Source organism: Lepidochelys olivacea (genome assembly GCF_965140295.1).
Source record: "Lepidochelys olivacea isolate rLepOli2 genome assembly, chromosome: 14".
In the NCBI taxonomy this organism is placed as follows: Eukaryota; Metazoa; Chordata; order Testudines; family Cheloniidae; genus Lepidochelys; species Lepidochelys olivacea.
The window spans coordinates 6,371,411-6,386,035 of record NC_140424.1 but is presented as its reverse complement, the minus strand read 5'-3'; the positions used below and the strand labels follow the sequence as shown (position 1 = coordinate 6,386,035).

The 14,625-nt window shown below is 45.9% G+C and overlaps 1 protein-coding gene across 2 annotated transcripts in view; it reads right to left on the bottom strand.

The window, feature by feature from the left end:
• LOC311530951 (cilia- and flagella-associated protein 337-like) overlaps positions 1–14,625 on the bottom strand; it is a 53,028-nt gene that overhangs the window by 25,789 nt on the left and 12,614 nt on the right. Inside the window, exons 10-15 of one of the 2 annotated variants that reach the window (XM_084648008.1) lie at positions 12,763–12,954; positions 10,753–11,013; positions 6,512–6,676; positions 5,624–5,773; positions 5,187–5,371; positions 3,120–3,259 (exon numbers count right to left, since the gene is read on the bottom strand). In XM_084648008.1, coding sequence (XP_084504134.1) covers positions 3,120–3,259; positions 5,187–5,371; positions 5,624–5,773; positions 6,512–6,676; positions 10,753–11,013; positions 12,763–12,954 — 1,093 coding nt within the window. The remainder of the gene's footprint in view (positions 1–3,119; positions 3,260–5,186; positions 5,372–5,623; positions 5,774–6,511; positions 6,677–10,752; positions 11,014–12,762; positions 12,955–14,625) is intronic. The other variant, XM_084648009.1, reaches the window with a different exon arrangement.

The following is a 14,625-nucleotide window of genomic DNA, read 5'->3' as shown; positions in this document are numbered from 1 at the left end:
ATTGCCTTCAGTTGAAATGCTGGAGTTTTTTTGGACAGTTATTCATGTTGGACTTTGGCAGAGAGCATGGGACCCACTCCAGAATGGCCAATACACCCAGTGGTAGGAGACTCACCTGGGATGTGAGACACCTGGCTTTGGAGCAGGGACTTGAATCGGGGTCTCCAACATGTCAGGTGAGCATCCAAACCACTGGGCTATAGATTCTCTCTCTCTTTGTCCCAATGAATATTTAGTTATTTATACAAAGTGGAACAAAAGAGAACTAGATAAATTCATGGAGGTTAAGTCCATTAATGGCTATTAGCCAGGATGGGTAAGGAATGGTGTCCCTAGCCTCTGTTTGTCAGAGGCTGGAGATGGATGGCAGGAGAGAGATCACTTGATCATTACCTGTTAGGTTCACTCCATCTGGGGCACCTGGCTCTGGCCACTGTCGGCAGACAGGATACTGGGCTGGATGGACCTTTGGTCTGACCCAGTATGGCCGTTCTTATGTAACAGCTCTAGCAGGAGTTATCTATAGACAGATGGACTCTCTAGCATGGTTGGGACATGTGCCTGGGGTGTAGGAGATCCAGGTGTGCGTCCAAACCACTGGGCTGTTGGCTATTCTGGGGATTCTCTCTCTCTGTCTTGTTTTTGTGTGGGAAATTTTGAAAGCTCTCAGTTTTGTTCTGATGTGGAACAAAAACAAATTCTGAAACCTCACCATTTTTCATGGAATGGAAGCTCAGCATCTTGTCAGGCGTCTCATGGATGTACCCCAAAATCAAGGGCTACTTTAGAAAATATTGGCCCGAGGGTGTGTCCACTCAGCAGCTGGGAGGTGCGATTTTCACCGCAGGTGGACATAACACGCACCAGCTCTGCTTGAGATAGTGCCTCAAGATCGCACTGCAGGGACGGGGCTTAGCCTGAGGATGTACCCATGAGGCTGGGCAGGACTGTACTTGGGCAACTAGCCCGAGTGGCTGCGTGTGACTCTGCAACCGTGCTATTGTTAGGTGCTAGATTGAGCAAAGCTAGCATGTGTATGTCTACCTGCCCTAGGAATCACACCTCCCCGAAGCTATGTAGACGTATCCTTAGTGTCTCTGCGCAAAACCTGATCCTACTGAAATTAATGGGAGTTTAGCCATTGACTTCAATGAGGCCAGGATTTTGCCCTCTGTGTGTCTGTTTGACTCACAGTTACTGGTAGTCATCACAGATGGAAATTCCTCAGCTGCAGTGGGTTTCATTTTCGGTAACCGCTCACCATGTACAATTGCAGCTGCCTGGATTGCCATTTCCCACCCATGAACTCTGTGCTCCCTTTTATGCTTTGCTAAAATGATCTGTTCCAATGAGCGTGGCTGTGCATTGAATAACACTGCTTTGTCTTTTTGCATGGTAATTTGTTGTACGTTTCCTGCAGTTAGTTTAAGGCTTGCTCTTTGGTTTTCATTTTTGTAGTTTTTTTTCTCCCCCACAGGGATACTGAAGTGGGTCACTGAAAAAAACAAAACAAAACCCAGCCCAACCCCAATCACTGGGAAAATACATTTCCCAAGAGAAAGGGTTTGAATATCCTGTTTTTAAAGCTTTTCTCATGTCCTGTTTGGAAGCTTTTCTTGTTAGCTAGCATTTTGGTTTTGTAAATAACATACATTTTCCAATTGTTCTTAGTGCCAGTATCTGAAGTTCCAATAACTGGAATATTGGCACTATAGGAAGGAGAGAGAATAAATAAGCATCAGATACATCCCTGCCGTTAGACCAGGGAAGAATTTGGCTCTTTGGGCCAAATCCTCATTCCAATGTAGTTGATGGATATTGTGCTTTTAATTCCAAAGGGATCGTGATTTGGTCCAATAATGTCTTATGTCTCTCAGTAGGACTATGGTTATAGCATATGTTGCCAGAATCCTTCTGAGAGAGAATTTCTGGAACAACAGATCAGTTAAAGATCCGAACACACCAATGAACATGGATCAGTTTAATTACAATCCAGATTTCAGTCAGATGCCGGCTGCAAGGCCTTTAACATTAAGCTGTGTCTACACTAGCACTTTTGTCGGTATAACTTATGTCACTCAGGGGTGTGAAAAAACACCCCCCTGAGTGACACAAGTGACACCGACAGAAGCGCTGGTGTGGACAGCGCTACGTCGATGGGAGAGAGCTCTCCCCTTGGCACAGAGCGGCTACATGGGAGATCTTGCATTGGGACAGCTGTGCCGCTGTAAGGTCTCTAGTGTAGACATGGCCTTAGCCCTGGTCTACACGACAAACTTATGTCGGGACAACTACGTTGCTCCAGGTTGTGGAAAAACGACACCTCTGAGCAATGCAGTTATACCGACTGAACTCCCGGTGTAGACAGTGCTCTGTTGACAGGAAGGCTCGTTGACTGCCTCTCGGGGAGGTGGAGTACCTACGCCAATGGGAGAAGCTCTTCCCGTCAGCGTAGGTAGCGTCTTCACTAAGCGCTACAGCAGCGGAGGTGTGCTGAGGCAGTGCTGGGAGTGTAGATAAGCCCGCAGTTACAATTAGCATCAGCTTTAGGAATAGGTGGGATACGTGATCAACCAAAGCATTTCAGAGGGAACATCAGAGCTCCGAACACTCGGGGATGAATTCACCTGCAGGAAGAGACCCCTGCGCTCCAGAAGCCCATTTACAGAGTACATGCTGCAGAAGAAGCCGGCTAGCTAGAAGACTCTGTACTCCTGACTGTGGGTTGCAGGAGAAGACCAGCTAGCCAGAGGACATGTTCCCCTCTCTAACATGGGTTGGGCATGAGACATGGAGAGGATGGGAAGGAAAAGTAATAGTGTACAATCCAGGATCAATTACTTCAGGTTAGATGGAGGCGTCTCCCTTGTTTCTCTAGCACCAAAACAAGCCGTTTCTGCCACATCCTCATGGCTTGTTGGCCCACGGACCAAGAGGCCCGGAGGAGACACACACACCTTCGGGTCTCTAGATAGGCAGCAACGAGCTCTTAACACCTGCTCCCCATTGAAGTTAATAGCAAAACTCCCACTGACTTCAGTGAGCCAAAATTTCTCCACAGGCCGCCAGGATCCAAACATCTAGCTGAAGCTATGATGACTTTCACAGATAAGTCTTACCAAATTGCCGTTGTTCTGCAAAGACGCTCCACCAGCGAAGGCTCCCGGCATCAGAGCTCACAAGGATTGCACTGTCTTTTGAAACACCACCCAGGGATCGATGCTGGAGAAAGAGTAGCTTATCCACTGGAGGATGTGACCTAAAATTCAGTGAAGAAGATGTTCAGACCTATTTTCCCAACCCTTTGTTTTCTTTGAAGTCCACCTGGCAGGTCAAAACACCCAACTTTTTAAAAAAGGGCTGGTTATTCCCATTGGAAAGGAGGGGAAAAGCCCGGAACTATAAATGCGGTTGCATTTGGGAATACTAATCACATTTTCCTTTGATTGCTTTCTTCACACAGACATAAATTAACCCCCCCACACACACATTTAATTGTTTTTATTTAACTATTAATGCCAATTTCTACAGGAGAACCCCCAAATAAATGTCTGTATGTATTGGCTGTTAGACATCCAACAAAACTCTGCATTGTCTTCAAAACTTGAGCTACAGGCATCAGAGTGCTGGGAGCAAGAAGTCAAAAGTAGATCAGAACGATGGTCCTGAACCTGCAACGGGTGGCATGTGGGTGAACTGCTGTGCCCATGAAGAGCCTGACTGAAGTCAGCGAGACTCTGTACCAACTCAGGGGCCTGCCCATGTGGAGCTCATGGCAGGATTGAGGTCTAGTGGGTATATATTTAAAAGAAGTTGGCAATTTTTTGTTCAGTGGCAAAGGGTTGGGGAATGTCTCCACAGCTGGTGGCTCGTGGTGGGGTGTTTCATATCATGTGGCTGATATTCATAAACCCGGGGGAAGAAGTGCATTTGGCTCCTGTTCAAAACCTTTGCAAAGGGTGTAATTCTCCTCAGTGTCCCTATCAGCCCAGTAATATTTCATTAACCCACACCACAGGAAACACCGGGCCTGATCCAAAGCCCATTGAAGCAGACACACGTCTTCCCATAGACATCAGGGAGCCTCGGACCTGGCCCGTCGGTAGATTTTCACACTGAGCCAGGGCAGGGATGGAAAATGAAGTCACACTGCTGAAACTGCGTGGAGAGGCAGGCCCTGGGTGTTTATTAAGGGTCAGATTCTGCCATCCCTGTTGAGGCTGGGTCCAGCTGATCTCAGCACAGCGCCAGTCTATATCTGCAGCAAATTGCAACATCCTCCCGCCTCTGGCTCAGCTGCTACACTGAGGATGGCTTCAGCCATTCCCCACCCCTTCTCAGTCAGGGGCCGCTCAGGTGGCAGGAAGTGGGTGCACAAGTTCTGGGTTTAGCCAGTGGAGGGGTGTAAGGGAGGTTCTTACTCCCATGGATGCATGGTGCTTTTTAACCCTGTATAGCATAGACCAAACCCATAAAAGCTGGCTTAAATTTAATGGACCCAATCCTAGAAACCATCTACTCTCAAAGTTCTTGTCAACATCCATGTCACGCAGGATTGGGCCCAATTTCCCCTCAGTGGGGCAGATCCTCTGGTGGCGTGAACGGTCATAGTTCCATTGAAGTCAGTGGTGCTAAGACACTCTATACCTGCTGAGCAGCTGCACCAAGGGATTGAAACACACCCGCTGCCCGGGTGCGTTCCCAGATTTCACCATTCAAACATGCAGGCCCATGTAGTCAGGATAATGCTCATCACAACTATAGCTGCTTGTCGTCTTCAAAGCACCTTGCAAACATTAATAGTGCTTAGGCTGGTGCTTACCTTTTGTGAGAAACCGTCACTGTTTGCCCAGCATGCTGACATGATCTCAGGTAGAGAGAGCAATGCAGATTCTTTAGTGTCAAGCACCCGGTTTTCAAGTGTGTTTTTAATAAATAACAACACCACCACCCACTCACACCCAGCAGGTAAATCATCAAGGAGGATGTTACAGGGAAATAAGACACCAACATTTTAAGCAGCAAGGCTCTCATAAAAATGCCCTCTCTTTTTCATGCTGTTTGTTAGAAGAAAAAAACAACAACTTGGAAATGAAGCAGCTCTAACACCCGAGCAAAGCCCATTACTTCCCCCAGCCCACAGTTTAATGAATAACTCACCATAAGTCATTAAAAGAAAATGATACCTTTCGGGCTGAGTCTGTCTGAGGTAGAGATACACGCTCTGGGATTCCACATCCCACACGATAATTTCGCCATCGAAGCTGGCTGAAGCAAGGAGCCCAAGAGAAGGACAATAGTCTACAGTCAGGATGTCCTCTTTGTGCAGCTGCCCACCCTTCCAAGAAGGATGCGCAGTAACATATAGGGCCTACAAACAGGCAGAGAACAGAATAAAGCTCAGGTTTTACTAACTTGATTAATAAGACATACTGGGGCAAATTCAGTGTTGATGTGAGCAGATGTGGGTTCCTCTGACTTCAATGAGGTTTTTACCGCTTACTCTAATGTCACTTCCATGGGTGTAACAGAAGGAACCATCTTGTTCATTTAAACACAATCAACAACTAGTACCCTGTTTTTTAACAGGTGGCTATTCCCATTCCACTCCTCCTTTACGCACCCCAGGTTCACAGAAATCATAAAGGACGATTTTCTGATTCCATCCCACTGCGAGCAATGTTTGATCCCGCAAAGCTACAAGTCCCATGACTTCAGCTTCTTCCACTACCTCCAGTTGGTGCAAGTTTTGGCCAGTCTGAAAATGCCAGACCTGTTCAAAAGAAAATATATTTAGTTTTATCCACCCACAATGTTAGTCGTATCTTATCTGGCCCCTCAGCTATGGTGCCTGGTGTCAGAAGGGGAAGAAAAGGCATGAAAGATGATAAATGAAGTCTCTGTCTCAAAGAGCAGACAGTCTAAAGATGTGCTGAACCAAAACTAGGTTCTGATCACATCTGAAAACTTCAGAGAAGTTCCTATTTGATTCCAGAGCAGAATATTGCAGCTTGGGCTATATGCTAATTGTCATACCATGTGGAGTCATCAGAGCTTTGCAATGATTATTATAAAGGCTCTTAATATACGCAGTATGAGCAACATGGTACTTCCTGTCTATCCATATTTAAGGCCATTGTAGTGAACTGACAGTGTTTGACTGAAAATCCAACTCTGCCAGCAAAGGGTGAGCACGTTAAGTGTGTTCTGCTGACTCACTGGGGCAGATGGGAATGTCACTCTAGAGAGAGGACCTCAGCTGTGAGCTGAGCCAACCTTGGTGAGGAACCCTGCGAACAGCCAAACCTCAGAGATTTTGTGCTGAGTTGTTTTTGTGAATGCAGCCAGACAGCAGAAAAGGGGCTACATTTTGACCTGCTACAGCTTGTGTAGGCTGTGCTTCAAGCAGGGTGGGGGAATCACCTGCTCCCAGCTCTGTATTCTGGAAATGAAGGAAAGGCCAAAGGAACTGTGTCACAAGAGCAGCTCTATTCTGTTTCAGTAAACAAACCTTTATGGTCCCATTCCTTGCTGCCGTAATGAGCCTCTGCTGGGAGTTGTCAAGGGCCATGCATGTAATCTCTTCCTTCCCATGGGCATTGTTTATGAGGAGGCGTTTGGCCCCCGTCTCCACATCCCACACAGCAACAGTGGCATCGTCACCTCCTGTCACCACCTGTCAGCAGAGAGAGCAAAGTTTGACATGTTCTGGTTTTGAGTTGCTTTACGTTTTGCTAAGGAAAGCCCTGAGGAGCAGTATGGAGCAGCATCTCCGTTTGGAGCAGGACTTCACCTTCCCTGGATGGTGCATCAGTCCACCAGTTTATGCAGAAAAGCCAATTTCCCCACTTCAATCCATCTATAATATAGGCAGTGGCTGGTTCAAAGCAGCTATAGACTGATCCATGTATATCCATTGAACTGAATCACTGAAAATCACCGTGGATAAACACTTGTGAGGTCAACAGGGGCCAATGTAGAATTGTTCTCTGCAATTTATCCTCTCCAGTGCTATGTTCAGTCTAGTTTGAAATTACTTCATGCTGAAGGATGTTGAGAAATTTGAAGAGGGATCAGAGAAGAGCCATGAGAATGATTGAAGGATTGGAAAACATGCCTTAGTGAAAAACTTAAGGGGCTTAGTCTGTTTAGCTTATCAAAGAAAAAGTTAAAGGGTGATTTGTTCACAGTCTATAAATACACACATGGGGAGCGGAGAGACAAGGTGGGTGAGGTGATGTCTTTTATTAGACCAACTTCTGTTGGTGAAAGAGACCCGCTTTGGAGCTAGACAGAGCTCTTCTTCAGGTCAGAGCTCTGGGTAGCTCGAAAGCATGTCTCTTGCACCAATAGAAGCTGGGCCAATAAAAATATTACCTCACCCACCTTGTCTCTCTAATATCTTTGGACGGACGTGGCTACAACACTGCAAAAGGCATGAAAGAAATTTGACGCCAGAGGGTTTTTTAGTTTAGCTGACAAAGGTGTAACAAGAACCAATGTCTGGAAGTTGAAGCTAGGCAAATTCAGAGTAGAAATATGGTGCAAATTTTTAAACAGTGAGGATAATTAATCATTGAAACAACTTCCCAAGGGGTGTGGTGCATTCTCCAGCACTGGAAATTTTTAAATGAAGATTGGATATTTTTCTTAATGATCTGCTGCAGTTCAACTACAACTATTGAACTTGAAGCAGGAATTAATACAGTGAAGTCCTAGGGCCTGTGTTGACTAGATGATCACAATGGTCCCTTTTGGCCTTAAAATCTATGAAAAAAAATGGAGGCACTTCCATCACATCTCTTGGAAGACAGTCTTATAGAGTGCAAACATCAGTTTTCCTTTGCTCATTTCCATTTGATTTTGTCCTGTTATACTGCCGTGAAGCATCCGAAACAAGTCTCCTTGTTTGGTATTTATGTCCTGGGCCTAGGCATTCCCTAGGACATACAAGAGCTATTACTGAAGAACAAAAATGAGTAATGAGGAAGTGAAACATAGGACAGTGCCGAGTGTGAAAGAGGTGAGCATTCCAAAAACACTCAGAAAAGATTGGTGTTGGCCAGTTCAATGAAAGATGTGATTTAGAGAGGTTTCTAAAGGCAGCCATGTGTCAGGCTGCTAATGAGCTCTCATTGGGCACTAGCGCTGCTTGGAATGGGTGTGAAATTTGGAGACCAAAGGGAGCAGAGGACAGAGCTGAAGAGGTGGGTATATTTGGGGCTGGGGAATATTAAGAAGCGAATCTTGACGAATTGAAAGAAGTCAGGCTGACCAGCAAAACCAGAGGAAGAAGATGCAAGGGATTGTGGCAGAGGATGGGTATGGAGGGGAATTTATAGAACAAGGCAGCTGGGCACCACACAACTTGCTGGAGGTTTAATGGCTGACAGTTGAACACGTACAGTGATGGCAATTTGTTCCTAGCCTCACGCATGAGAGTAAAGATGTCAAAGCTGCTTAGCTGCAAACCCCAAGTACTGCTGAGCTCAGCTTGGGAGGTGCTGGAGATGTCACCGAAGTCATGCTTTCCGGAGCCAATGGGATTTCTTTTTGAAACTTTTGATTAAGGCAAAGCTACAACAAATGGTTATCGTACTACACTATACTTTAATTATTACTTATTCAGGATCGGTTTAACATTCAAAGATCCTGGCTAAAAAGAGTTGAACGTACCTGGTTTCTCAGTCCTTTCTTGCATTTCCTGGCAGCTGCTCCCCTCCCCTCCCAGCTCCCAAAATATGACACAGAAACACATTCTGGAGCCAGACAGGACACAACCCAAGCCAAACCACATGAACTCAGGGTTCCGTGACGGTGGAGGAGATTTAGAGGGCTCCTGGACTTGTTTTCTGGGTGGGTTAATGGCTGGAGTTTGTTGTTCTAACCTTGTCCGCCCTGTTTAGGGCAGAAGAAATGCATCCCCGAAACAAAGTAACTTTTTTCTTGTGGCTTCTGACAGCGATTCAGCTGCACGTGTTCCAGGGCACACAACCTTTGACTGTGCTTTTCCAGTTGGTTTGGGATGCAGTCAAAACAAGCAAGTGACTAAAGTCTGCGAGCTGCCCCGGGTGAAGAGCTCTGCTTTGCCTTATTTGCACTTAGTGACTAATACCGAGGGTTGGACGGATGGGAGACAAGTACATAAGCTCATCATCTGCCTGCTCTGGGTCAAGGAAACAGACAAAGAAACCAGCAAACGGCGCACAGCTGCTTCATCCCACTGTTTGCTTCTCCAGCAATAAAACAGGGAGATTTTAGTATAGAACAAGAGCAAACCCAAGTTCTTGCTTTTTCCCTCCATAGCAACTCACTGGAGAAATCGCTAGCTCTCGGGAAGCTTCGTATTGCTCTTCTTCTTGTCCCAGAGGAGAAGACTGTGACTCCCTCAATGTGCTTACATTTTAATTCGAGACCAGAGAGCACCTCTCAGTCAAGCTCTGAAGAGTCTGGTCATCATAAATATACCTCTCCAGAGGGTAATGGGGTGGAGGAGGAATCCCTGCCTGGTGCAGGGATTGGATGTGTTGACCTATATTAAAGTGCCTTCCACACCTAATTGCTATGGGCTCAGTTGTGTCTGAAAAGCACAGCCCCGCCCTAGGGGCATTTCAGAGCTGCACCATTCTAGCAGGAGCAGCCTAGTCCCATCTGTGCACTAGATCTGCTCTGGTGCCTGGTCCCCAGCAATTCCCACTTTGGGAAAATGCCTGTGGCTAGCGGGAGCAGACCCAGCTCACCACTAAGCCCTTAGGTAAAAGTCCATTAGAATTTCTTAGGCATTTAATCTATGCCTAAGGTCTCTAGGAGCCAATGGAGGCTGAGACACGTTCACTGCACGGGAGCTTTGCCTGAGTCCAAACCATATAAGGATTTCAGCATTCAGTCCACAGTGAGCACTTTAAAATCCTGGGATCAGCATGCAGCTTGAGAGGGTGGGCTGCCGGTTGGAGATCTGTGTGGGGATTAATGGAAAGGAATACTTCCATTAGGCTGTGGAGTGGCCAGAGCTGCTTGCTCCTCAGCCACCGTTGTAGCAACAGGGCTGCCCGCACTGCTCTGGCCAGTGCATTCGAAAGAGAGGAAGCTGGGCTCTTTTTCTGGCTTGCACACTGTAATTGCAGATCTGTAGTCACTGGGGATGATGCTTGAGGCAATGGATCAAATTTGCAGAAGCGTTTGTGTGCTTTTTCCTGCATCCTTTTTGCAACGTGCAACACACACACACACACTTCTATGGATGTGCAAATCCGAGTTTGTGTGCCTGCATTAGGATTTGTGCAGCACCAGTCGAAAGCGTGAAAAAGTGCATGAGCACATCTAAAAATCTCTCCCAACTGGATTTTCAAATTGCCGGCAGAGCATGTGCCGCTGGTAACTGGAAAAGCCAGTTTTTTACTTGGAATTTCAAAAACTGGTCTGGGAAAGTCACACAGAGAGAAGAAATACAGAGATCCATAATGATGGTTTTTACAATCACTTTCCTGAAACTGGTTTCTCTTGCAAACCTAGCATAGAAACTAGAGATGGGTCTGAACCAAACTCCCAGATCCAAACACCCCCAAACCTTTAGAGAGTGTTCAAAATCTCTATCTGATTTTCTCAGTTGCCCAATATCTACAGTGGGCCAAACGAGTATCTCACATGCAAACACATAAAGGGGTTTAAATTCTGCATTCGTATCCAAATTTCTTGGTTTAAGCCCAACCCTACCGGAAAGCGCTGATCAATAAAGTTATCAGAAGTGCTGACCTGGTGGAAGAAGGTGTTATACAGAGCACCGCATAATGGTGCATCATGGGTAGCCAGCATTTCTTCCTCAGGACTGTCATGCGCTAGCTTCAACAATCCAATATAATCAGCACAGGAGACTAAGAGGAGGTGGGGAGACTGCTGGATGAGCAAGAAGGGGAAATCCCCCTGTTCTTGTGTTTGTTCTGGCTGGACACATGGGAACTTGAGTGCCAGTGTGTACAGACAAGCCTGTGAGAAAATATCCCAGACTTTCAGGACCTGAGAGAGGAGAGAGAGAAGCCGGGATTTATTTACGTGTTTGCTAGAGGCAGCTACTAGTGGCTCTGCATACTCCCAAATTTTGTGGCTCAGGAAGATTTTTTCTATTTACCATGGAGCGACGTGCTCGTGCTTTGTGATGTTTTAGCTCGTCACCTTATGTACTTCCTTTCACACCCCATCTTCTGGCAGAGTTAAGGGCGTTGCTGAAGCAAGGCCAGTTACAATATATTGCACAAACACTGAGACTTTCATCTGAGCTTTTCAAAGGGCTTCATAATCCTTAGTAGAGCAGGGCGAATAATGGTTTTTGGTTTGTTGGCAATTTCAAAAGTAAAAAAAAAAAAATGATTCCAGGTCGAACTGAAAACTAAAAATTTTGCAATTTTCAACAAACCGAAAAGTAAAAAAAAAAAAAGATTTTGGGTCAAACAAAACTTTTGTTTGTATTATGACCATTTTAAAATGTTTGTGGATTTTTTAAAAACAAAATTAAAGAGCATTTTGAAAGACAAAGGTATTTCAAACCCCAAACATTTCATTCTGAAAATGTCAAAGTGAAGCATCTTAATTTTTTTCTGATTTTTTTTTTCAAAACAAGCAATTCCAGGAAACCAACACTAAGTCGCAAAACGTTTGAGTCGCTGAATTTGCATTTTAATAAAAATATAGGCCAAAAAATGTCACACAGCTCTAATTCTGGATTAATGCTTTTATGCACACGATGCCTCTGGAAGGGGAGCCAAGTATGATATTCTCTGTTTCACAGTCCCATACATTTACCACTAAAAAAGGACTTCCTTGCTAGCCCTGATTCTTAGGGAAATGGCAGAATGTAATCATATTTGCTTTTATGTAGTCCAACTACCAACCTGCAGTGAAGGTGTGTGCATTCTTTTTAAGCACTTATTTGGCTTAAAATTATTAATTGCTAAAATTGCTGAGAAATTTTGCCCCCTCTTTTAATTGCCTGCAAAATGAAAAAAATTCAAAATACTATAATAACAACCTCTTCAAAAGGCAAGAGGAGATAAAAGAAACTCCTGTTGCCTCAAAAACAGCTGCACACTCGTTCCTTGGCCACAGTTACACGTTGACTTTCCATATGCTTTGACACTGGCATCAGAATACTGGGAATGCCCATGATGTCTTTCAGCCCAGGATCTCAAATCACTTTGCAAAGAATCATTAGTTAATGAAGCCTCACAATGCCCTGATAAGGTAGGTGAGGAATTCATGGAAATTGCTTCATTCACCTATGGAGTGAAACCTGGCAGCTTTGTAGCAAAGGAAGTAAAGAATGACACAATACACTTCTGTATCCAATTGAAACCGCTGGAGGAATTTTGGGAGGCAGAATGAGCTGATATGCGACAAGAGCACTGGTGTCAAAATGCCTGTTCTCATGAAAAGTGTCTTAGAATCTTTCAGGACCACAAAATGGATGGGAGTGCCTTCGTTTTACAACCCGGTCAAAAGCTGGCCCCTTGGGCAACGTGGTACCCATTAACTTTGTGCTGAGTCAGGCGTTTCGTTTGTCATGACTCAGATGGAAGAGCACCCCCTACTGAACCCCCACACCACCTGCTGCAGCACCTCAATGCTCCTTGGAGGTCTTCTACCCAAACACTGATCCAGTGACGTATCAAACGTCCATCTGGCATGGTGCATATTGAACAAGAGAAGGAGAGGTGAACATTGCCATTAAAGGAGGAGCGCTGGCTAAAACCTAGCACAAATATGACAAACCGAGTCCTTGGAATAGCTGAATACGTGTCCTCGGGGCTCATGGATGGCAACTGCCAGAATTGTAGTATAATGTCCCTGAAAGGTAGCAATTGGCCAGCTTGTGACATATTGGTTCCAGAGTTGCACAGCATGATCCACCCCTCCGGTAACCAGCAGATGCAGGGATTTGCAGTAGTCGAAGCATTTTACACCCTTGAAAAAATAGGAAAAAAGCAGTAAGTGTTTTGGAAAAGTTTGTACAGTCTATGCAGAGTATCCGGAATGAGGCTGTGCAGGGCAGAGAGGCCCAAGAAGACTCAGGGCTCATCTATACTTAAAACACTGCATCGGCGCAGCTGAGTGCTTAAGTGAGGATGCTCTATCATAGAATCTCAGGATTGGAAGGGACCTCAGGAGGTCACCTAGTCCAACCCCCTGTTCAAAGCAGGACCTAAACTATGCTAATGGGCGAGAGCTCTCCCATTGGTGTAGTTAATCCACCTCCCTGAGAAGTTCTCCCACTGACATAGAGCTGTCTACATGGGGGCGGGGGTGGGTGATGGTGGTTAGGTCAGTGTAACTATGTTGTTCAGGGGGATGGATTTTTCACACTCCTAAGCGACATAGTTATAGCAAAGTAATGCTGTAGATCTGGCCTCAGTACAATGTTAAAGCACACGAGGGAACCTTGAGTGCACACCAGCAAGGTCTACCAGGACCAATTAACATGCAGCATGTTAGTGTATCGTAGAACTCACACCCCTGTAGAGCACATCACCCTACCTTGTAGACAAGGCCTCAGGAATAGTGGGGTTTTTCCCCTTTTCATATTTCAGCTTTGTGATTCAGATATCAGACATTGTTACTTTTTTATCCCTGATTGATAAAGAAAGGGTTCTGAGAATAATTTCGGTCACAAAGAAGCTCTTAAATATTATGATTAAAAAAATGCACTTCCCCCCCGTCTCGCATAATCTACTCAGACATACAAAGGAAACCTTTGCACTTTGCAATTAGAATTTCTGTCCGGATCGGAGGGCTCCAATTCTTTCTTTCCATGACTAAATTTTTCTGTGATTGTAGACCAGAGGGGGGAAAAGGCCTGTTTTGATTTCAGCAATGCTAAGTTTTGTTTAACTATCCAATTGCAAAACCACAATGAACTGAATGGAGCTAATTTAGATGCTTCCAAAGATTTGGTTTCAAATTCTATTTTTCCTGAATTTCATTAAGCTTTGTGGAGTCTATCTATGCTGTTGCTTTTATTGTAAAAATAGAATTGTTAGCTAGTAAAATATACTTGCTATTTTTTTCATATTGAATTAAAACAGCGTAACTCCCATTGAAATCAATGGGAGCAGGTTAGGCACCTAAACCTACTTAGGTGCGTTTGAATATCCATCTAGCTCAAGGGTGGGTAAACTTTTTGGCCCGAGGGCCACATCGGCGTTGCGAAACTGTATGGAGGGCCGGGTAGGGAAGGCTGTGCCTCCCCAAACAGCCTGCCCTCGCCCCCACTCCTTGTCCCCTGACCGCCCTATCCCAGGACCACCTACTCCTAACCGCCCCCCTGGGACCCCACCCCCCATCCAACCCCCTGTTCCCTGACCCCCTGACCACCCCCACCAGAACCTCTGCCCCATCCAACCACCCCCTGCTTCCTGTCTCCTGACTGCCCCCTGAGACCTCCTGCCCCTTACTAACCCCCCACTTCCCCCCTCGCTCCCCGCCCCCTTACCATGCCACTCAGCGGCAGGACTGGCTTATTGGAAAGCCTGGGAGGTGGGCGGGCGCAAGCCGCGCTGCCCCTGCGACAACGTGGCTGCAGGGGAGGGGGGACAGCCTCCCCAGCCGGGAGCTCAAGGGCCGGGCAGGACGGTCCCA